General features: G+C 38.9%; 1 protein-coding gene across 1 annotated transcript in view; it reads right to left on the bottom strand.

Annotated features, from left to right (window-relative positions):
• The window catches only part of sft2d1 (SFT2 domain containing 1), a 37,229-nt gene extending 16,936 nt beyond the window's left edge, over positions 1–20,293 (bottom strand). The window contains exons 1-4 of the mRNA XM_037538707.1: positions 20,145–20,293; positions 13,483–13,569; positions 7,659–7,741; positions 2,476–2,557 (exon numbers count right to left, since the gene is read on the bottom strand). Coding sequence (XP_037394604.1) covers positions 2,476–2,557; positions 7,659–7,741; positions 13,483–13,569; positions 20,145–20,210 — 318 coding nt within the window. The 5' untranslated portion in view covers positions 20,211–20,293. The remainder of the gene's footprint in view (positions 1–2,475; positions 2,558–7,658; positions 7,742–13,482; positions 13,570–20,144) is intronic.
• Positions 20,294–24,590: the final 4,297 nt, after the last annotated feature.

The raw sequence follows: 24,590 nt of genomic DNA, 5'->3' as shown, positions 1-24,590 counted from the left end.
CAACCTATATCAAATTGAATACACACAAAGACAAGATATTTAATGTTCAAACAGACAAACTTTAATGTTTTTTGCAAATATTCACTCATTTTGAATTTGATGCCTGCAACACGTTCCAAAGAAGTTGGGACAGGGGCAACAAAAGCCTGGGAAAGTTGAGGAATGCTCAAAAAAAACACCTGTTTGGAACATTCCATAGGTGAACAGGTTAATTGGAAACAGGTGAGTGTCATGATTGTGTATAAATGGAGCATCCCTGAAAGGCTCAGTCGTTCACAAGCAAGGATGGGGCGAGGTTCACCACTTTGTGAACAACTGCGAGAGCAAATAGTCCAACAGTTTAAGAACAACGTTTCTCAACGTGCAACTGCAAGGAATTTAGGGATTTCATCATCTACAGTCCATAATATCATCAAAAGATTCAGAGAATCTGGAGAAATCTCTGCAAGTAAGCGGCAAGGCAGAAAACCAACATTGAATGCCTGTGACCTTTGATCCCTCAGGCATTAAAAACTAACATCATTCTGTAACGGATATTACCACATGGGCTCAGGAACACACCATTGTCAGTCAACACAGTTCGTCGCTCCATCTACAAGTGCAAGTTAAAACTCTGCCATGCAAAGTGAAAGCCATATATCAACAACACCCAGAAACGCCGGCGGCTTCTCTGGGGAAAGAATTCCACCTACAAAGCTTCAACAATTAGTGTCCTCAGTTCCCAAACGCTTATTGAGTGTTGTTAAAAGGAAAGGTGATGTAACACAGTGGTAAACATGCCCCTGTCCCAACTTCTTTGGAACATGCTGCAGGCATCAAATTCAAAATGAGTGAATATTTGCAAAAAACAATAAAGTTTATCCATTTGAACATTAAATATCTTGTCTTTGTAGTGTATTCAATTAGATATAAGTTGAAAAGGATTTGCAAATCATCATATTCTGTTTTTATTTATGCTTTACACAACATCCCAACTTCATTGGAATTGGGGTTGTATATATGAAATGCAAACAAGAATATGCAGTAAGGATTGTATTCCAGCCTAACTGATATTTGACACACTGTGGACCACTCAAAACAGAGTGTCAGGGAAAGTGTTATGCAGTTCAGCTTTGCCTTTTTCACTGGATTAACACGACACTCTACAGAACCTCTCAACCCCGCCAAGGGCTCTTAAGTAGTTTTAGAACTTTGGTCTTTGATTGCTGAAGTCCTCCACAAGGCCTCACTGGCTCCTAAGCGCATATGTGATTGTATTTAATGAGTAGAGTGACTCAGGCTGCCTAAGCTCAGCCTCATTACAGTTACAGCTAAAGTGCTAATAAGGATGAGTCCGCTGCTTCTTTTGGGTCAAGCTGCTGTGCAGCTCCCATAGTTTGGAATCAGTGTATTCAATACTATAAAACCAATTGTGTTGCAGGTACATGTATAAAATTGTGAAACTTGTGCCGCATTATAGGTTTTAAATGATTTGAAGGAAGCTGAAAACACTAAAAAACAAGTCAGTGTGGACGGGAAATCAAAACATTTTACTTTTTAATTTTATAAAACAGATACTTGGGAGAGGAACACGATATCAGTGAGGGTCTCTGAGCTAACTGAGCGCTGTCTCTCCATGATAGGTGGGGTGGAGGGAGGGGGAAATTAAACATTATATTATTGGTTAATATCATTTTCCTTGCCTATGGGTACATGGTAATGTAATCAACAATCAGAAGGTGTTTAGAGGTCAGTAAAAGTCACTATGTTTTGATATGATTTAAAGGGACAAATACTGTCTTTAAATGATATAATGAAATAGGACATGAGCTAACAAGGCAAACCAAAAAAATTATTTTACAGGTACATTTTGATGAAATCAGAATCAGACATGTAGACTGCCTCATATCTACAATGCAGAAAATACTTAACTGTAAAGAAAACACTATAATACAATATAATCCTATAAATACAACAGTTAATTATACCACTCAGCATTCAGTACATTCTTACTATTTCCAAAGTACTAAATAAAACATTTAAAAAGACTGTTAGAAAGATTTTGCTGTCAGTTGACATTTAAACCTACACCATTAAATTTATTTCTCAACTGAAAAAAACAACAACAACTTATTAATATGATAAATGATTCCACATTTTTCAGCAGAACTGTACTTCATTTCTTCTTTCCTCTTTCTCTCTTTGGCTCATAAAGTCAATGTCAACTTTATTGCCAATCCTTCTATTTTTCCTTCAAGATTTTACTGTACATTTTTTTTGGTCCGTTCATCATGACATTTTAAGACAATGTAAAGGGTAACAGAAGATTTCAAATTCTGCAAAAATGCAGCAACAGAGACGATATACATACATATAGTACTACATATAGTAGAGCAATGAGATCAAAATACATTCATGACCATGACTCCAGGTTTTCCAGGAATTTAGATGTGGACAGATGTGGAAAAGAGACAGCAAAGAGGGTATTATAATTACCAGCATGACACAGGTGGCTATGAGTCTGTTTGGCTCGAACATGCGCTTCAGCTGTTTCAGCGGACCCATCAGGAAACAGGTGCTACAGGGAACAGACACAGCAAAAGGCTAAAACACAACACACAAACCCATCCCCCACTCTTCAGCAAAACCTGGATGGGCAGTACAACCTCAAAAAAAGCTATCAGGATAAATGCACTGCTGTGCGTGATTTTAAAATGACAAATCATAGTGTTTTTAGAAATCTTGTAAAATTATAGCTTTAAATTAGCTTGATGCCACTGGTGCCCTTACATTGAGCTAACACAGTTGCTTTAAAGCTGAAAAGTTGCCCTGACTTATCTTTTATAGTGTGAAAACACACAAATTGCAAGAAAGACTAATACGTGAACAGAAAATACACATACATATACTTTAAATCATAACTTGGACTAGACATAATATACTGTATACAATATTGTTATTGTATTATTGAGCTTTTGCTGAATTCACAGAAAAAAAAAAATCAGGTCAACATAAAATTTTCAGCTGCTAGGTTATTTTGAGTTACCGTAACTTACGATTCTCCAAGTTCTCCAAACCCTTGTTGTGATTACTAAAATACTACTTTCAACTAACTTTCAAGTGTCTCCTGAGAGTGCAGTTAATTAAATGCCTGATCATCAGGAGATCATGAGATCAAATCTTGATGATGCCACAGCCCCCTGTGGTCACAAGTTAAAGAGGAGTCAGAGTGCGCAAATGGCAATTAGCATTTACCAAATGTGGAGTGGAAAAAAAATTCTCATTCAGGTCACATGGGATCTGGAGATGTGCTTAAACCAAACACGAAATGAAGGATTTGAATATAATTCCTCTTCTATATGACGTATGTTCATATTTTCAGGTAAAGAGGGTCGATGTTTATTTTATGAATGATTGAATGAATAAATAAATAAATAAATAACCCAGGTGTAAAATTTGAGTTTTTGAGTCCTTTTTCTGTGAGTTTATTGGCTGGTTGCAAAGTAGAAATCTGATTACTGCCCGACTATCCCCATTATCTGATTACTCAAGAGCATGTAAGCATGTTGATCGGATTACTGACAAAATCTTTCAGTATCGGATTATTGAGTGCATGTATATGCAATCACTGTCATGCATTACTATTCAGAACTTGTATTTAAAGCTTTAACCCTGTTGTCACAATCCATTTCGGTTTTACACAGTGGGACGAAGATACGTTAATCGTTGAAGACCACACCAGAAGCCAAAATTAAATACAAAAGACAGATTAGAACATAAACTATAAACCACTATAAAAAATCAGATTAAAGAAAGCGTCACATTGACGCACACAGGCCTTTTCTCTTTCTATCCTGGAGGGCTGAGGATCTCCCAACTGCATTAGTCAAGCAGAATAACTGAACCGTTCATTAGATCAGAGAAGGTCTAATGCATTAGCTGGCCATGAGAACGGTGTTCATACGCGTCATACAGAAGTGCACGCATCTAGACCACCTGACCTAAGAGGCCATCTCTGACCCTCGGGAGAATTTGACATCAGGAATATCCTCCCTGCACCAGCAATCTGCTCATCTGAAATATCATATAAGTGAACCAGCAGAAAATGTGAATGGAAAGTCATTCTAAAAGTTAATGTGGTGCATTTAGCTTATGCAAGCTTTCATGCGCATGGAGCCAGGTATTTAGACAGTGAGACCTACATTAATCGCTCAAAAGGTTCAACTCAAAGTTTTCCATTAAATAAAACCAATTTTGCTACAAACACTTAGATAAAATTTACAGCATACCTGGCCAAAACTGTAAAGTAAAAGAAAGTTTTTTGTGCTTTTTCTTTTTAAAATGATTAGCATTTTATTTATACTTTTGAACACAAGTACAAAAAATGAACAAGGCAATAACTGAGCTGACAATAAATAAAAAACTTTTTTTTACTAAAAAAAATTGCAGTGTTTAGGCTACAGTATGTGCCACAAAATCCAACATCCTCACAAACAGAAAATGGCTGATCTTTTTTTTTTTTTTACTTTGCACTGTCAAACTGCTCTTTGTGAATTTTTTCATCATTTCAAACACTGTGGCTACAGACAAGGTCGGCGCATTCGCAGAGACTCTTCTGCTTTTGCCGTTTCACTGTATTCTGCGTCTCCAGCGGGATGTTGTGTGGTAAAGTGGTATCAAATCTGTAGTGGAGATACTATTGTGTCTTTTACCTTCTCTTGGTACTGAACATGAACACAGATTATGAATCTCATACAATAATCACTCAAAAAACACTAAATAGGTCCACACTGCTGACTTTTTCCCCCCTCTGTTGATGTGCACAGGCCTGTGACTGCAAGCAAGCCCACTGGTTACTGATTTAACCAAGCACCATGTAGAAAATAAATGAGACTTTCATAGCTAAAGGTGTATGGCAAGGCACAGTGCACATGCCTGCTGACTACAGGCACAGCCCAATGAGAATAGGTGCCAGGGGAATTCTGGGACATTTTCATATCTTCTAATTGCGGTTAATGATTACGCTTCTTCCTGGTTCCTCCGTAACTGATTGGAAAGAACTGTCACAAGGGACGGCTTCTGCTTTCCAGCTAAGGCAGCTAGGTTCAACCCAGTGCTGTTGTGGTCATCAGTTTCCTTAGATGTGAATTCTAAAAAGTTATAAAGTTAGTATGATCATAGCAGGGCCCAACTGATATAAGGGTTTTATCACTGATAGAATGCTGATTTTAAGGAGCTAACAATTCTGATAACATGAGATTTATAAATATAATTTTATACAGCAAAAACTATGACAATAAGACAATCATTCTGGTTTAACAATTATTTGCCAACTGTCACATTTCTCTTACTTAAATTAACACCAGAAACTCTGAAAGTTAGGAGGAAAGGAAACACACACACACACACACACACACACACACACATTTTCGTGTGTGTGTGTGTGCGCACACGCATATGGAAGCCCAGTATTATATGTAGTTATGATATGTAGTAGTGATATGTAGTTCAACTCACTCGCAATCATCAGATTCATCCTCTTGAGAAATGGGTCCAGAGCACAACCCACATTACCAAATGTTCTTTCACCAGAGAGATCTCCAAATTCCCAAAATATACATAGAACAACATTACACATTTTCACGTGTAAAAATGAAAATGGTAAAAATTAAAGTTCCGGCTGAAAAAAGCAGACAGTATAAAATTCAGTATTACCAGTTACTTCTTTGCATTTAGCCTTGCAACCTACTGAGTATTTTAGCCAGTTATTAGTAGGTGTTCCATAGAAAATGATCACTGAATTTAGGTAGCAAGTCAGGCATTCTTAATAAACTCGTACCTTGGTGCCAAAATAAGATGGACCCTTCTCTTATGATTGTATTTTATTTTACTTTGCTTCTACAATGAACAAGTCTTTTAATGTCCCAGACATGACAGAGAAGTCTAAATGTTAACGTTAATTCTTCTGCATGCTACAATTGTTTGTAAGAGCTTAAGCCTGATGCATCAACTTTCAACAGCATCAGATATTTTCATTGTTTTTGTAGGTTTATGTAAATAAGTCAATATTTATATGGAACACTGGTCAATTATATCAGCTAACCAACATACTGGTTGGATGCTAGTTCATAATCATAACCGGAATAGTGGAACTTGTTATATAGGAATATGAAAGATGAGCTAAACCGTTTGACCTCTTGGCACTGGGGACAGAAAAAGAACGTGTGGCAAGATTAGCACTGCGTTAATGAACTTGATCAGGCTGGTGTCTGTTTTGAATGCTAAATAGGGGCATGTCACACAACAGTGACCCACTTTCTTGCGCGCATCTAAAGGAGACATCAGACAGTATTGTAGGTGCTTTAATCAAGAAAAAGCGCTAGAAAATAAACAGCAGCAGCAGCGGCAGCAGCAGAAGACAATTAGAGCCAGCGGCTCCCACGTGTGATCCTTAAGTGACTGGAGAAAACCAGGTAGACCTGTCTGACTAGTGCCAATGGTCAAGATCTCATAGCAACCCAAAAACATTAGCAGATGAGAACAGCTACTGTACATTCAGTCTGTGAGCTCTGTTTAAGTCTCAAGTGGATCTACTTTTCACACTTCCAAGGGAATACTCACTCTGCAAGAGTGGGTGGGTGATTCTTCTTGCTGGTTTCTTGCGAAAGGCGACAGTAACACTGCATGAATTTCACACATTACATAAGTTTGTTGTCTAAGGCTGACTTGAGGGTGAATAAAATAAAAGCATTATATTCTGTCACTGTGGAGTTGCTAGGGATAGCGTTATGAAACCGAATGCGTGGATTTAGGAGAATAATCCTGGACATTTTTTATGCAACCTGGTTCGGGTAACGTTGCCATTACTAAAATACACGAGACAAACACAGATGACTAAGAACGCTCACTGGAGGTTACAGAGGGTCCATGATTGCAGATCACTGAGGGCAGTGATCACATTCAGGCTCAGTCACCTGCATAGAAGACCAGGGTTTCCAAGGAGAACATACTTTTGCATACTTTGGGACACTTATGCAACAACAGAAACAAAAGCAAGAGGTCAAACAGCAGTCTGTCATGAAAAGACAGAGAGAAGCAGGCAGGCTTACTTATTTACATTTAAAAACATTTCAAGACATTTAATGATTACAGCCTTGATCAGGAAATGCCAACACAGCCATCATGAGTCACACTTTGACTCTACGAACAAAGAGCGTCATGAAAGTCGTGAAAATTACATGCTGGTGTTAATGATTGGTGTGAATGTGCAGAACTCTTCTTGCAGCAAATTCTGATCAAGTCTTTTATTGATTACCACAGAGAAGTTACAGTAGCACATGGATGAGCACAGAGTTAAGTATTGATGGTAACGTATTGTACTGCACTTATTAAAATGTACTGCAATGTGCTGTGTTTAATTCTTTTGCTTTTTCTCTGGGCATCAACATGTGCTCTTGTTTCTGGCAGTATCTGAGCTCAGGACTGGTTTTCTCTCTAACTTGTTTGTAACTAGCAAAGATACTTTCTCTGTAGCTGGACAAAGCACTTCTGTAAGCTGCTCTGGATTAGAGCATCTGCTAAATGCTGTAAATGTAAAATGTAAGTTTGAGGTTAAGGTTTGAGATGAAAAAAAAAGTCAAAAATTCCACATACAGAGTGATTTCTTCATGTCAGCTTACCTAGCCAGAGCTGCAATGTTTCCTAAAGTGTAGAATACAGCAAACAACTGCAACCCTTTGGGTAAGAAGAGCAGTGCTGTGCCCTGTTTAGAACAAACACAAAATAAAAATGTTAGTTATTGAGACTGAAGACAAGCTGGAGGCATTCTGCCACCTAGTGGTCTTATAAAAATATTGTTAAAGGGCTTATATTCTACAGCGCTCTTGTATTTTAGTTTTTAGTCCCACTGATATACACTGGAGTCCCACTGGATTTATGTATCAAAAACAGTCAAAATGTATTTTTACACAAACATTTCCCAACCTCTCTATATCCCTCAAAATTAGGCAGGCTGTTTTGTTACTGTACCTTTAAGATGGATATTCAGTTGTATGCAAATGTTTGAATACCCCAAGTCGGATTGCGCTGATTTTCAGTAAAATAGGTGAAAAAAACATCCTCTACACCCTTAAATATGACAATTTTATTTATTTGTTGAATGTAACATACTGGGAAAAAATTAAAACATAAAATATAAAAAGTCCCACGAGGTGCCAAAAAGTTTGCACAGGCCACATTTTGTGTTTTTTTAAAGCAATCTTTTAAATTCAGCAAATAAACAGGAACTGTGTATTACAATGTGCAGTAGTGTGTGTTCTTCAGAGGATGTGTTGACTTTTCACTTCAGGAATTAAAAAAAAAAAAGGAAATGAGGAACATTTGTTTTTACATTGTGCCTTTTAAAAGACAACCAACAATTCAGTGGAAAGTCTTGTGAAAGTAGTCTTACAAATGACCTCAAATGTGACCCTGCATGCACTCATCTACAAAACGATTAAATTAAAAATAGCCCTCAGCGTTCTGCTTAGTGTGTACCAACATGGTGTACTTGCACTAGCAGTCAGGCAAAGAATGAGAATTTTGCATGCACTTGTCAGGGCAAACAGGAGGCTGATTAACACAGTGTGAACTATCGGCTCTCTGTTATCTGCACACCCACAAACCAACTGACAGTGAAGACAACCTCTCACTGAAGAACAGTGGGGGGAGGTGGCACAGAGTGAAGGAAGACCACAGAATGAGCAAAAGTCATCAAAAGTCACTGATGTAGTTTTCCATTTGCTTTGTTGGTAATTCTGTGCATTTTAAAACACAGCTGAGGTTGGGGAAAAAAAAAAATCAACAGGCACTATAAATTATTTTTTAATTTCATTTGTAATTATTTTTATTTTTAAAGATTTAAAACAATAAAAGCATATAGTCTATTGGGTGTATCTGTAAGAACAGGGTTAGACTTTCCTAATTGTTGGACACAGCATTTCACATTTTACTAAAAATGCAGAGCCTATGGCTCATGGGGAACATTATTATTTTAAGAAAACGGTGAATCTAACACGAAACTAGCTGTGTCAGATCATATTTTGTCAGAATGTGTTAACTATATCCACTGCAATAGTAAACACGTTGGTCCTGTGGTGATCCCTCCTGCTGAGCTGATATACCTGGTGTCACAGATGCCAGCCTAAAAATACATGATATACAGCCTAAAATAAGAAAGCTGTTAAATGAGGTGGTTTTAGAACAAGAGGGCATCACTGCAGAGGCTAAACAGTACCTAATGAAATGATCAGGGTGGACCAAATTGGCAAGGGGAAGAGCAGCAACGTTCCTACTAATGTAAAGTATGTAGGAAATATTTCCTCTTTCAGAGCAACATTTGAAAACTAAAAAGTATCTAAAGCAGCCCACTTTGTTTTCAAGTCAGTGAGTGTAAAGAAATGGCCGGATGTTTGAGGTCAGCTTTAGCCTACATACTTGCCAGCATGTAACTGCATTTAGGTGGTATATATTTATAAACACACATTCTGCTGTTTATAAATTAGTTTATAAAGTATTTGCCCAATTTTACCCAATTTTTATTCTTGCTAATCTATTACATTTAAATGTTTCAGATCATGTAACTAATTTTACCATAAGATAAAGAAAATACGAATAAACACAAATTGCAGCTTTTAAATGATCGTTTCATTTACTGAAGATAAAGATTTATTCAACACCTATATCACATATGTAAAAAAAACTGTTGTTGCCCCACACCTGATAACCAGTTGTGCCACCCTCAGCAGTAACAACTGCAGTCAAATGTTTGCAATAACTTGCGATGAGTCTTGTACATTTCTGCAGAGGAATTCTGACCCACTCGTCTTTGCAGAATTGCTTTAATTTGGCTACACTGGGGGGTGCCTATACTGGAGGAACTGCACATTTAAGGTCCTGCCACTGCATAACCCAATTGTGCTTATGCTTTATAGGATGCAGACTGATGGCTGCCACCATGTTTGACTGTTGGTATGATGATCTTATGGTAGAGTGCAGTGTTAGCTGTACACCAGATGTAACTGGACCCATGCCTTCCGAATGTTCCACCTTGGACTAATCAGTCTACAGAATATTATTCCAAACATCTAGGGGGTCGTCTAGACATTTACCAAATGAGAGATGAGCCTTTGTGAGTTTTTTTTTCTTTCTTTTTTTGGTCAGCAGTGATTTGCCATTTCCAAGTCTGTGTCTTCCTTATTATGACCATAACTGAGGCAAGTGAGGCCTGCAGTTCTTTAGATGTTTTGACCCTGCTGGAAGAGTCATTGGCGGATCTTGGTGAAATTTTGGTGGACTGGTCACTCCTGGAAAGGTTCACCACTGTTCCAAGTTTTCTCCATTTGCAGATAATGGCTCTAACTGTGGTTCTCTGCAGTCCCAGAGTCTTACCAATGGTTCTGTAACCCTTTCCAGATTGTTAGATTTCAGATACTTTGTTTCACATCTGTATTTGAGTCCCTTTAGAACGTGGCATCATGTGCTGGTTTTGGAGACCTTCTAGCTGCTTCACATTGCCAGACAAGTACTGAAAAACAGTTTTCCTTCAATAAATGAAATTATCATTTAAAAACAGCACTGGTTTATCCTGGCTACCTTTGTCTAATATTAAAAGTAGTTTAATGAACTGAAATATTCAAGTGTGACAAATACGCAAAACAGGAGAAATCTGGAACAGGGGGCAAATACTTTTTTACAGCACTGTGTGTGTTTAACACATGCATACATACACATTAGAATACAACAGTGACTCAAATCAATGTCAGTTATACTGTTATAATAATGTTTGGCCTTACATATAGATCCCTAAAACCTGAAATGTGAGGTTAATGTATCAAAATATACTCACATGTCCAATTTTATATTAATATGTAAACATACTGAAGAAAGTAAAAGGTGAATTACAGCATAGAGTAAAGAAAAGGAACAGCCTAGTAAGAACCCTGCACAGTGACACCCTACTGCCTAATTCAGCTCATCTTTACTGAAACATGGCTAACCTGATCCTGTCTTGGCCACATGAAACCAATGATTGAGTTGAGCAAACATTTGTAATGTTTCTGTTGTCGCATAACATTATTAAATAACTTAGGAATTTTTTAAATTGTTAATTATGTTTCTTCTTCATAGGCCTGACATAAAAAAACAGTATGTTTGAAAAGCATTCAGACCAGGCAACTGTGTTTGTATTTATAAAGATATGTGGAGATTTGGAGCAATTTTAAAAATAAGTTGCTAGATTTTTGGTCTAGCAGTAAAACCAGACAGCTTGCAATCATTTATGCTGTTATGATGCCATAGATGGCTTAACAACAACCAAGAAATAACAAACAGCAAACAGTCCCCATTATCTAGCGCAGGGATGTCCCTAGTGTTGAAGAACCGGATTCCTGCACAGTTGAATGATTTTTCTTGTTCAAATACCTCTGCAGTTCATTTCCTGGATGGGTTGGTGTGGAGCAATTACCAAACTCCAGTCTTGTGAAATTGTGTGCAATATACTATTGTCTGTTCGTGCCCTCTAGCCATTGGTAGACTAACAAAAGTATCATAGGGGCTGTGGCGGCTGGCAAGCCAGAGTACTTCCTAAAAGTTTCCTGTGCCATCAGCACATGTCAAGGCGTTTTCAGAAAAACAGCCATGAATATTGACTGAGGGACTGCTCCTAAGTTGCAGACTGCTGATTCTCTAAATCAACTCCCCAATCTAAAATCTCTAGACTCTGGCCCTATAACCTTCAGTCTCATGGACTTTGTACCAACATTCAGTGTATCCCTATTCAGGAGCTGGAACCGTCGAAGTACGTGGTCTATGAAGGTGTGTCTTTCGAAGGCTGCTTAGACACGCGAAGGCTGAACGAGATGGTCTGCCCCACGGCAGATTTTCTGTTTGCGTCACAGCACCACTGTTACCACCCTTACCGTTGTGCCACGAAACATCGCTCCTGTCAAGTTCTTTTAACTCACAATGAATCTTCGGATATGTTAGCTTGCGAAGGATCCACCCATTGGATTCTTCTTTGCCGTGGAAAAGAAGGATACGTTTCTCGACCGCATATGAAGGAGCCTTCAAAATGGGACAGCCTAGTCGCACCGCTGTGACTAGCCTTCGAAGGACGCAGTCCCTGAATTGGGACACACTGATTCTGTGATGTCCACTGAAGTGGCCAACATTGGTTCTGCAAGGCCTCATGGCTGCGAGCGTATAAACACTAATGAGAAGCAACTTCAGCTCAAGACACTCAAGACATTATCTCCTTTTTGTCCTCAGGAATTAAACAGCCCTATGACTCTGTGGACTCTCTGTAATGACCGCAATATGTCCATGTGAGAAGAATGGGGAGTTGGGCAAATATTTGCAGCTCCTTTCTCCAAAAACCAGTTTCAGCATGGCAGTCTGCATTAAACAGGGGGAAATAAACAGGCTTCAGTGTCTATAAAGAAACTGAGAAGCTAACTTTGTTTTTGGTATGGTTTGGTAGTTTTAATGTACTCTTAATAAATAGCTTTTTATTAAAAACACAGAAAGCAGTGGTGTCCAATCTTATTCGCAAAGGGTAGGTGTGGCTGTTTTCAATACAACAAAGCTGGAGCTCACGATTGGTTGTTTAAAGACTGAGACTGAATGATTAAACGAGTGGAATCAGTCGTGCTCTTCTTGTTTCGGAGGAAAACCAGCACCCACACCGGCCCTTTGTGGATAAGATTAGACACTCCTGGCCCAGTTATTTATTAACTTTGATGTGATCAGAACATCAAAATCATCTAAGTCCTTGTTCATGTTTTGTTAAGGAAGATGCTCTGTTATTTGAAAAGCGGCAGCATAGATTTATTCGTTTAACAACCATGACCACAGCAAAAAAATGCTCCAAATAAAATAAACACAAAAAGAAAAGGATTATGGAGAAAAAAAAGATTCTCCAGTCCTCAGTTCCCCACCAGGTTTATGTTGTATGTATGTTTATAGTATGTTCAGTTTTACTCCGGTTCATCCCTGAATTGTGTAATTACTGCAATCAAAAGGAGTGGAGATGCTATAATGTAGACAGAGCTACCACCTTCACTCACAGACAGCACAGCATGTGTAAAACACACATTTTGTTGATCGACAGACATCTGGAAATTTGGAGGTAAGACAGGAATATCAACATATTAACAAGTTGTCTCACAGCATGAGAAAACAACTTCTTAACTGTCAACAGAGATTTCAAAAGGATATTTCTCTGCCGGTATAGTTAAGGACAATTACATTTTCTGCTAATTCTTCCTGGCAAAATACTGCTCACTTACGATTTTTGTTTTCATTCCTCAAATGGGTTTGGAAGCCTGGCTTTGATATTTCCTTCTTTGCACTGGCCTTTAATTTCCTGCAAGGCATATCTGTCATGTGTTAGACCATGTGCTTGTGTTGACCTCTGCTTCTAAGAAAAGGGTAAATGGGGAAGGGGGGGGGGGGGGGGGTACTCACAAGGATGGAGCACAGAATCCCAGAAGCGAAACATATGGCAAACCACTTGATCCGTGTGCTGTAACTGAGCGTGGAGGCATCCAGCACCTGTGGGGAAACAATGGGAGGAAATCACACAGTTCCACGGTGCCACGCTACACAATGAACTTTCTTTCCGTATGAAGAATGCTGACTGGTAGCACAAAATGAAAGTTCTTATTAACAGTAAAAACTACAAAAAAAATTCTATCCATACAGAATACAGCTGCTTCATTCCACTTCACGTTTAGGCTAGACCAAATACCAGGGATACGCAATGATATCAGAGTAATATCAGTACTGGAAGATACGAGTACTGATCTGAATCAGCATCGGACAGACGTTTAGATTTAACAGACATATTTGACTATTTATTCACTGTACTCCAGAGCCACAAGCAGCTCTTTTACTGCCCTGTTGCAGCTCCACAGCAGAAATAGATTTTTAGGTATAAATAAAATAATCCTCCTGTGCAGTAAAATAAAGCTCTGCTCATCGTTCAACACAGTTTTAACACTTAAAAAGGCTGGAGTTAATGTAGTCTATATCTGCTAATTCACCCTTTAACCCTGCAAGTTGCAGACTGCTGGTCACATAGCAAAGTAGATAACAGTCTTGCCCAGCTAGTAGCTAATGAGAAGGCAAAGAGAAAGATTGATTGATCATTGATCACATTGATCATTTTGAGGGTAATAGACTTTATAAGCTCTCAACTGGTTTCCTGATACGTTTAATTTGCAACAGGAAACTCTAAAAAGTCATGAAGCTGTCGTCAGCTTCTCGCTCTCCAGCTTCTGGTTTGAATGTTCACGTTCCACCTTAAATGGTGCAACAATTAGCCACATAGTTAGCCACATTCCGGGGCCTGACACCACTTAAGGTGGAACGGGAATAATCGAACAAGAAGCTGGTGAATGAGAAGCAACTTCAACCTTGTAAAAAGTCAAACATTAAGAAACATTTTACAAGAAACCATTCTATTTTTGTGGAAAGGTTTTGAGCCAGAGCTGTGACAGAAGTAGCTACAGCTGAGCTAAAGCTTAAAGCAGAGCACAGTAAGTCTGGATTTTTGTTTAGATATATTTTTAGCCCATACTAGGATAGTAGCACATAACCATCCAGAGCAATGGACAGTGCAAAAAAGAGGTGAGGAAGAGGGTGCAGGCAGGATGGAGTGGGTGTAGACGGGTGTCAGGGCTGATGTGTGACAGAAGGATAGCAGCAAGAGTGAAAGGGAAGGTTTACAAGACAGTAGTGCTTCCTGCTATGATGTATGGTTTGGAGACTGTGGCTCTGTCTAAAAGACAGGAGGCTGAGCTGGAGGTGGCGGAGATGAAGATGCTGAGATTTTCGTTGGGAGTGACAAGGCTGGACAAGATTAGAAATGAGCAGATCAGAGGGACAGTGAAGGTGGAGCAGTTTGGAGATAAAGCCAGAGAGGCCAGGTTCAGATGGTTTGGACATGTGTTGAGGAGGAATAGTGGATATATTGGGCAAAGAATGTTGGAGATGGAGCTGCCGGGTAGAAGGAGAAGAGGTAGACCTCAGAGAAGGTTTATGGATGTAGTGAAGGTGGACATGGAGATGGTTGGTGTGAAAGTAGAGGAGGCAATGGATAGGGCAAGATGGAGGCAGATGATCCGCTGTGGCGACCCCTAAAGGGAGCAGCCGAAAGAAGAAGAAGAAGAAGAAGAAGAAGAAGAAGAAGAAGAAGAAGAAGAAGAACAAGAAGAAGAAGAAGAAGAAGAAGAACAAGAACAAGAAGAAGAAGAAGAAGAAGAAGAAGAAGAAGAAGAAGAAGAAGAAGACTAGGATAGTAGCACATCCTGAGACATCTTTACAGCTAAGATGAAGAAATGTTACTTCAATAAAATGGACATGAAATTGTGGATTTTTGTTGGAACTTGACAAAATGGCTCTTCTTAACACTTGGGTTGCTGACACCTGCTCTAGACTGCTATGCTAAAATGGTTTTTATTCATTTAACTACATTTGTAATCATAAAGAAATAAACGTTTTACATATCCAGGTAGTTTTAGTCCAAATTTTTTCCACATTATGAATGTTTATGTTGGTATTGACATTGTTCATGAAAAATACTGGATCTCTGTATCAGCCCAGAATTCCCATATCAGTGCATCCCAACCTTTGACACAAAATTCATCATCAGTCTTATAGCAATTCAAGACAATATACACCTCTACAGTTACAACACATGCAAAACAAGGAACATATACACAACCAATGCAACTACATGACAGATACAGTAGAGATCAAAATTAGTGAATAATTCATAAATACCTGAGATTTTTTTTTTCTCCAATATTTGGTGACCTCCAACACTCAAAATGTGAAGAAATATTAGTGGTGGGTATACCACTGTTCTACTAACATGTTACGCAAAATAACCAAGGCGATTCAACAAAAACCTTTACATTGTGGAAAACACAGCAATCATAGTTAAGAGGCCCTTAAGAGGCTCATCTTCGACATCAGTTTCTCACACTGCTTTGGTTTAATCTTGTTCTACTCTTCTTGTAGTCTCTTTCACAGTTCATCAACTGTAGTGGGTTTCTTAGCCATAACTTTGTCACCAATGATCTTCGAGAGATTCTCGCTCGGGTTCAGATCAGGAGTGTGGGCTGGCCATTTCATTATTTAATTGTTCTCAGTTTCAAGGCAATGCTTTGCCCGATTTGCAGTGTGATAAGCGGCACTTTCTTGTATAAAAACTGCTGGCTGATTGGCAGATGCTCGGAGAGAAGGGATCATGTGTCGCCGAAGAAGCTTCTGATAAACATTAGAAGTCACCTTGCCATGTAGCTGTAGAAGAAGCCCAACTCCAGCTACAGAAAGCATCCCCCAAACCATGACGCTACATCTTCCGAAATTCATCACACATTTTGGGTTCAGTCTTTCCCCAGATTGATGCCAGACATAATGTTTCCCAATTGATCCAAGTGAATTAAACTTGCGTGAACTTTGGACCATTCTCCTCTGTCCATACAGCATGCTCCTCAGCAAAGGTGAGTCTAGCCTTCTGATTCTTTCTGCTGATGAGAGGCTTGGTTACTGCGGAGCGTGCTTTCAGTCTGAATTCTCCCCGATGGCGAGACACTGTATGCCAAAACACAATCTTGCCCCGTTCAGCGCAGAACTGGTGAGCAATTCCAGCTGCAGCGTTCAACCGTCTGACCTATCGACAGTCTCCATGTCATGCTGTTCTCTTGTGTATCTGTCTTAAATGGATGATCGACAAATATAAAAGATAAAAGTTCAATATTCTAGAAAACAAATCTTTGAGCGACCAACTTTTCTTGCAGCAGCTGAAAGGGTCCTACCTTCGGCCTTCATCTGAACAACAGTCGTCTCAGAGCAGCTCGCCATCTAGCAAAATGACGAGTGTCGCCAGATAAACAGGGTTGGTCAGATAATTAAGGAAATTAGTACCAATTACTGTGTAGCATCCCAAAGGATCCTCTCATTTGATCACTGTTCTCTTTCAAATTTCACATTTAAATGTTTATTTTATTTTAACACTTAAATTATGAAATAGGCATCATCTACATCCCTTCCATTCATGTTAGGATAACTTTAAACTGGCAAAAGTAGTGACTTTGGGGAAAAACTAAGTTGTTCTCTAATTTTGATCTCTATACATAAAAAACAGCAGGTACAAACAAAACATGCAGAGCTAAACACAATCAGAAAGGGACATGCAATGCTTGTCAACAAGTGACTGTGCATTTTACTCTGTTAAAGGAGAATTCCAGCAGTTTTTCAAAATCTCAGTCAATGAGATATAAAAAAAATATATTTAAGTGGGAAAAACATATTCCGTGTTGGCGACTGGAGCCAGAGTCACAATGTCTGCAAAACAAATATATCCAAACTACTAGTGAACCTACATGTGTCTTTAAGGACTATTTTAACTTACAACACCCTTCATGCACTGCTCCAGAAACAGATTAAAATATGTTATAGACCAAAATATTATCTCAAAGCTAACACAAAGCAATGTTGCAGGCATCAGGCATTAACCATTTAATGTAATAACTTTCTGCGAAAGAGCTTTCAGAGGCATCGAACTCTTCGGACATCTGGTTCCTATCACCACTATTGTGAACAATTCTGACTCAGTACGTTTCTCTATAAAGGAGCATTTCACACCAAGCAACTCTGAATGACTCTGTTTACATCTTAATCTCTTAATTATACAGAACATTTGAAAAATAGGTGGAATTCCTCTTTTACATTTCAACACACAAACTCACTCAAAATATGGCTCTATGGTGCAGACTGCTTATCAAAAGTCTTGGCCATGACCAAGAACAATGTGAACTAGTAAGAACAGAGTCACAGGGTCATTCCTACTCCTGGCCATTTGGCTCATTAAACCATAGATGGGGGAGATATTCACTTCCTTCAGAAACAATGCTGCTGAGCCTCATGACACAAGCTCAACTGGTTGATAATAGTCTACAATTACCTTATTACTTCTTAAGCATCACATTTGTTTACTTCAGCTCACATTATCCTCATATTATAAGTAAATATGCACCAATATTCACACTTTGGAAACAGAATGTTGACTTGTAAATTCTACAAAATGTTCTCCCTAAAAAATAGCCCTTTTTGCTGTTGCTGTAACCCACCTATCAATCTATCCCTCATAACTGAACCCATTCTTTGGTTTTAAGGTTTATCATTGACGATAACGTGAAAGTTTTGATCATATTTAAGCTAGGCTTTATCTATCAACAACACAATCATTATTTCAGAAGACTTTTCATGCCACTAATCTACAGGCCATAACCTCAATAACATTAATATACAGCCATCACCATCGACTGCCATTTCTGGGACTCAGTAAAATCTCACAACTAACGTCCAAGCAATCTGATGTCATCGCTTTCGGCTCCCTTACAGCCGTGCATGGAATATTACTATTCTGGAAGTCTTCTTTCAACTCCTGGCTTAAAGAAATGATGCTCTCTGCTGTCTCTGCACATATTTCAGCCCCCTAAGTGAAGTGTCTGGTGTTTTGGGTGGTATTGCTGGAGTGTATTTGCAGTGGGGATGGGTGAAATGTGTTTCGCTTATATTTCATATTATATTCTTAAAATCCATAAACACAGTTACTACAAAAAAAAGAAAAAAAAGAAAAAAAGAAAATCTGGAAGTCATCACTACAGAACCTTACCTGTTAGGATCCATCCCCTGAATGCATGTAATTAGTGGAACAAAATAAATGAACAGCGAAAATGAAACAACCAGTTAGACATGCTACACTGCTAAAAGACAGTTCTTCTAGGGTTCATTAGTAAAGACAATGGTTGTACATAGAACCAAGAACACTTAAAGAACCGTTCGCATGCTTAAGTGATTCTCTGGACGGTGAAATTGCTCTTCAGGTTGATGGAGAATGTGTTGTACATGCCTCCTTTTCGAAAATGTTTCTAAATAGTCAAGCATGAATCAACAGAACCATATAGAACATATCACTGCCGTCATAACAAAACCTTGTATCTCCAAAACGGTAACCTTACAGGAGAAGGAAACAGCATACTTCACTTTTAATGTAAGTCAATGTAATCAAACCCAAGTCATTTGGGTCATTTCTTCTGGTCCACTTATCATGACATTTACAACAACAGAAGAGCAACAGGCGATTTCAAACCATACCAAAAACTGAAAAACAATAAACATTGAGATACGAGGTTTTGTTCTGATGGCACTGATAAACCACACATCATCAATTTGAAGAACCATTTCACCATGCAGAGAACCATTTAAATGTAGAGCATGTAAATGGTTCTTCATTTGCTCATGGTTCTACGTAAATCCACTGTCTTTACTAAACAACCCTTTCAGAGCCATCTTTTGTTAAGAATGCACATAAACTGTGAACTGATATGAACATATATACTAATAAAGCGCAGCACTGTTTCCTCTATTCTGACAGAAAGAGTCCGTTAGGATTAAGATTAAGCTTCTCTAAAACAGAACTAGACTGACTATAAGTTAGAAATGTGCATTTATATCTAAACAGACGTAACCTAACGTTATGTTAGCTAGACATTGTTAACAAGCAAACATTAGAAAAAGGCCATTTCTTGGTAACATTAGGTTGCTGACTCTGCTCATTTTGATAAACCAAGAGACCGAAAGGAGTGTAACCAAGAAGCTGACGTCAGCTTCCTATTCGCCAGCTTCTCGCTCGAATTTCCCCGTTCCACCTTAAAAGGTGCAACAAGTCCATTCAGGGCAAACGTTCGATTCCGGCGCCTGAGTGTAGCTGCTGCACCATTTAAGGTGGAACGTTAAAATTCGAAGGAGAAGCTGACATTACCTTCGTATTGTAGCTTAACTTAGCACAGCGAATGCTTTAAGCCAAGACAGTCTGTGTGTTCGGTTGAATAAGACAAGGTTCTCGTGTACAATAACAAAGAACACAAAAATTAGTCGACACACATCTCGCTGAAGTTAGAAGACGGTGTTTATGTCGGTAACGGTCATTTGCAGGGGGCAGGCTAGCTGGTTAACTAACGTTAGCTTAGTCAGCTCCACCAGCGCCACTGGTCCAACAGTGATAAACAGGCAACAACAACGTCTCATTCACAGCAAATCAAGGTGAAACTCACCTGTGCTGTGAGCCCCAACTCCTCATTATCATCTCGGCCGCTTAACACACGGCGAAGTTTGTCCATGACTGAAGTCGTTTAGGTCGTATTTCGCCAGCACTCTGACACTTCCTCAAACATTCACAGAGGAAATGTGACGGGTTCCGTCACAGGAAGCCTGAGGCTGCGTCCCAAACCGCGCCCTCCTACCCTTTACACACTACACTAATAAGCGCGCTTCTAACGGTGGTGCACTATTTTTTTACACTCTATTGAGTGCTGCAGTGCTCGGTTTGGGACGCAGCCTGAGAGTCAACTTGCGGCTCCAGAGTCTCCAAATCCAGCTGTTCCTGCCAATGAGGAAACAACCCCCTAAAACTAGATATAAATAAGATTAAAATAAGTTTCTATATGTATACAATATACATTTAATGTATTCATTATACATTTAAGGGGAATTCCACCCAATACTAAAAATGTTCGCGAAACTAATTAAATCCTTGTAATGTAAACAACGTCATGTACAGCAAAGACTAATGAAATAGTGCAAAATGAACGAGCCAGAACTGTTCGTAGTGGTGGCGATAGGAACCAGAAGAGCTTATTTGCTCTAAAAGCTCCCTCACATGAAGCTATATAAAACATAAATACATAAAATTGTCATAAATACGCCTCCCGATGCACGAGACATTGTTCTATGATAGCTTTGCAGCAAGCTTTGGGTCTAAGACATATTCATTTAAACCCAGAGATACACACAGGGCACTGTAAGGACAAGATTATATATATTCAAAGGCGCTCTACTGTTTCTCTCATACTTCTTATTCTTCTTCCACACTGTTCTGCGATTAATACAGCTCGAACCGCTTAACGTACAGACTCCGTTCAAACTGCGTTTCGAAGGTCTCGGCGCTGTGACTTGTGTTATGTATGTCTGGAGTCGATCGGATTGGGAGTTTTTAATAAAATTAAGCTTAAAAATGAAAAACCTCCCATAAGAATGAATGGCGGAATGTTCTAGAACTTCAAATTCTAACTGACATCGATGACGTCACAGGAGGCCGCTCAGTCTCTCAGACACAGCCGATCACGCAGGGAATCTGCTTTAAAATCCTTAAACTTTCACCTAGATTCACTCAATTTCAGTTTTAAATGGTAGAGAAACTTGTCCTTTCTGAAACCTCAAAATATATCATAACTTTATCAATTAGCTTTAGAGTTATGAGCATTTGTTTGGCACTAGGCACAGAAAACTGCCCCATTCACTCCCATGTAAATTTCTCAAAATCAGAATCTGCTTCTTTCAAGATTTTCTGTGTTTAACTGTCATAACTCAGATATTTTCTTCTCAATACACACAACATTACACCAAAATAATCCTCAAGGGGTCTTATCTCACATCATCTTTCCCGTCAAGCAATCAAGTAAAAATTATGACTGTTTGTACATAGGGTGCAAATCTGACTCAAACAAGGCTTCTCCACTAAGAGCTGCATAATAACAGAGTGACAGTTAATTTGAATGACAACACACACACACACACACAGACATATACCTAAGGAGGTGTTGTTCACCTACACAGAAACACACACATTTGCAGCTCTTTTCAAGCACTCTTGCAGTTCCATCAGGAAACGCACATCTAGTTTAATTTATGTATTTGTGTTTGCTCCCTGGCCCGGGCGACCAGGGTCCTTTCTGTGTGGAGTTTGCATGTTCCCCCTGTGTCTGCGTGGGTTTCCTCCGGGTTCTCCGGTTTCCCCCAACAGTCCAAAGACATGCAGTCAGGCCAATTGGACATGCTAAATTGCCCCTAGGCATAAATGTGTGGGTGTGAATCTGTCTGTCTGTCTGTCTGTCTGCCCTGCGATGGACTGGTGACCTGTCCAGGGTGTGTCCTGCCTTTCGCCCAACGACAGCTGGGGTAGGAATCCAGCACCCCCATGACCCAGAAGGAGAAGCGGCTTTGAAGAAGATGTGTGTATTTGTGTTTGCAACCCCTGGCTCCTATCTGCACATTTCTCTGCACATATCTCGCATCAAATCACCTGCTTTACATCTCGACGACTGAATTATGCAGAAATGTTGAAAATTCGATGAAGTTCCTCTTAAAAGTGCTCTCTAAGAAATAAAGGTATGAAATAGTCACTGGGGCAGTGCCCCTGTTGTCTCTGGGGTGTGACCCTCAGTACCTTTCAGGGCCTCTCAGGACCAGGGCCTCTCAGTACCTTTAGACAGGGAACATAACTGTACTATAATCCACTGAAATGAAGAGTGGCCTCATTTCATATTGTCAGCGTTTGTCAGACAACATGTTTTAACCTATTTTTCAAAAATGTGGATTCGTCAAACTACCCACAGGAAAGAATGGTGTTTTTTTTAGAGGGATCCTTTACATATGATACTTTTCTTCTGCAATGTCGCTGAGTAACATAGATTAAGAAGCGCATGTGTAGCCATAAAATGAGCTGATGTTTATTTCATTTTATATTTAAAAGAAACGTGTAAAGTGGAGTTTACATTGTTTAGAAATGTAAATAGTCCACTTGATTATACAGCAGCGCGGGGTGCTCAGTCAGGCCGCCCTGATGATCCAGTTCATCGTCGAGGCAGCACCACAACTCGCCTGTAGGGGGAGACTCACGCTGTGAGTCTGATTCAGTGGGATTATTAAATATGACGCAGACTACTTAAAATTAGAAAAAATTAAAACCTTATGTAACTCTGAAACCTAATAGCCATCTGCTCTTAAGCATATCAGACCTTATCTGGCATTCATCTTTGTTTCCATTCAGTGCATGAAATGAGCCATAGTAACGAAAACAGTATATGTGATATATTTTCTAAGAATGATATAAACATGGTATGGCATCGTTTGACACTCTGTGATTACAATAAAGGGGTCATATCAGATGTAAATAAACCATAGTTAATAATAAAAACAAATATTATCACAAGAAGATATTCCATGCCAAGTTAATGCTGGGCTTTTTCGAAAATATGAACTGTTGAGGGGAAAAAATGACTCATTAAAATAAAAAATTTCATTAAGACCAACTCAGACAGTATATTTTTCAAGCGGTTTATTTATAAATGGTTGGCATGCAAGCCAATACAAAGCAAAACAGCAACATGGATCTCCAAGCAGTCCTGCTAGCTGTGTTTGAAATCACTGTGGGTTGATCATGTTTCTGTTCCTGATACATCAGGTTACTGGTTTTAGTCTGCAGGTCAGCGCACTGATATCTGGGCAGTCCACACTTAAGAGAACAAACCTAAAGCAATTTCTCCCACATAAAAAAAAAAAACAAGCCACAACCAACGGCTTGGGAAACACGCAGCAGAATCTCATCCTGTCAAGCTTCATCTTGAGGAAGGAATTTCACAGCGGTACAAAAATATTCTGTTTCCTGTGTTGACTGAGCACATTATACAAAATCACTGTTTCTCTGCACCCCTATCATGATGATTGTTCTGAGAGACTGCTACAAATCCAAGTCAAGTACACTGGGATTTTCTAAATGTAATGAATAAAACAGAACAGGTTTGACATCATGTTGTCATTAAAGCTGTGCTTCCAGGTGTTTCTAAATTAAAGCATGAAGCCCACTGTTAAAGGGGATGTGAGAATTTGCCATATCTTACATATTCTGTACAATAATCTTACTGTCAAGTGTGTGACCTGAAATAAATGCAGTGCATAAATGTTTTTTAATGTTTCCGCTCAAGTTACATGTTTTGTTGATATTCTAAGTGACAGTCATACGTAAACCTTAAAATGTGACCTGTGTAAGTTATGGTATATTTTACATCACATGGATTTTTCCCCCCCCAATGTTAAATTCAGCAAATAAACAGTAATTGTGCATTAAAAACGTGTAGAAAATTGACATATGAATGCTCCCTGTGGGCTAACTTTTATTTTATTTTCACTCAGACAATCAACAAAACATGTCATTTGATAAGGGTGTTCACAATTTTGCATATTACTATATATATATATATATATATATATATATATATATATATATATATATATACACAAGCAGTGGGGGAAAAAAATATTTAGTCATCAATTGTGCAAGGTCTCCCACTTAAAAAGATGAGAGAGGCCTGTAATTGACATCATAGGTAGACCTTAACTATGAGAGACAAAATGAGGAAAAAAAAAATCAGAAAATCACATTGTCTGATTTTTACAGAATTTATTTGCAAATAATGGTTGAAAATAAGTATTTGGTCACCTACAAACAAGCAAAAGACCTGTAACTTCTTCTTCAAGAGGCTTCTTTGTCCTTCACTCATTACCTGTATTAATGGCACCTGTTTGACCTTGTTATCTGTATAAAAGACACCTGCCTACAACCTCAAACAATCACACACCAAACTCCACTATGGTGAAGACCAAAGAGCTTTTGAAGGACACCAGAAACAAGATTGTAGACCTGCACCAGGCTGGGAAGACTG

Source organism: Pygocentrus nattereri, chromosome 5, assembly GCF_015220715.1.
Source record: "Pygocentrus nattereri isolate fPygNat1 chromosome 5, fPygNat1.pri, whole genome shotgun sequence".
NCBI lineage: Eukaryota > Metazoa > Chordata > Actinopteri > Characiformes > Serrasalmidae > Pygocentrus > Pygocentrus nattereri.
This window is presented reverse-complemented; position numbering and strand designations above follow the sequence as displayed.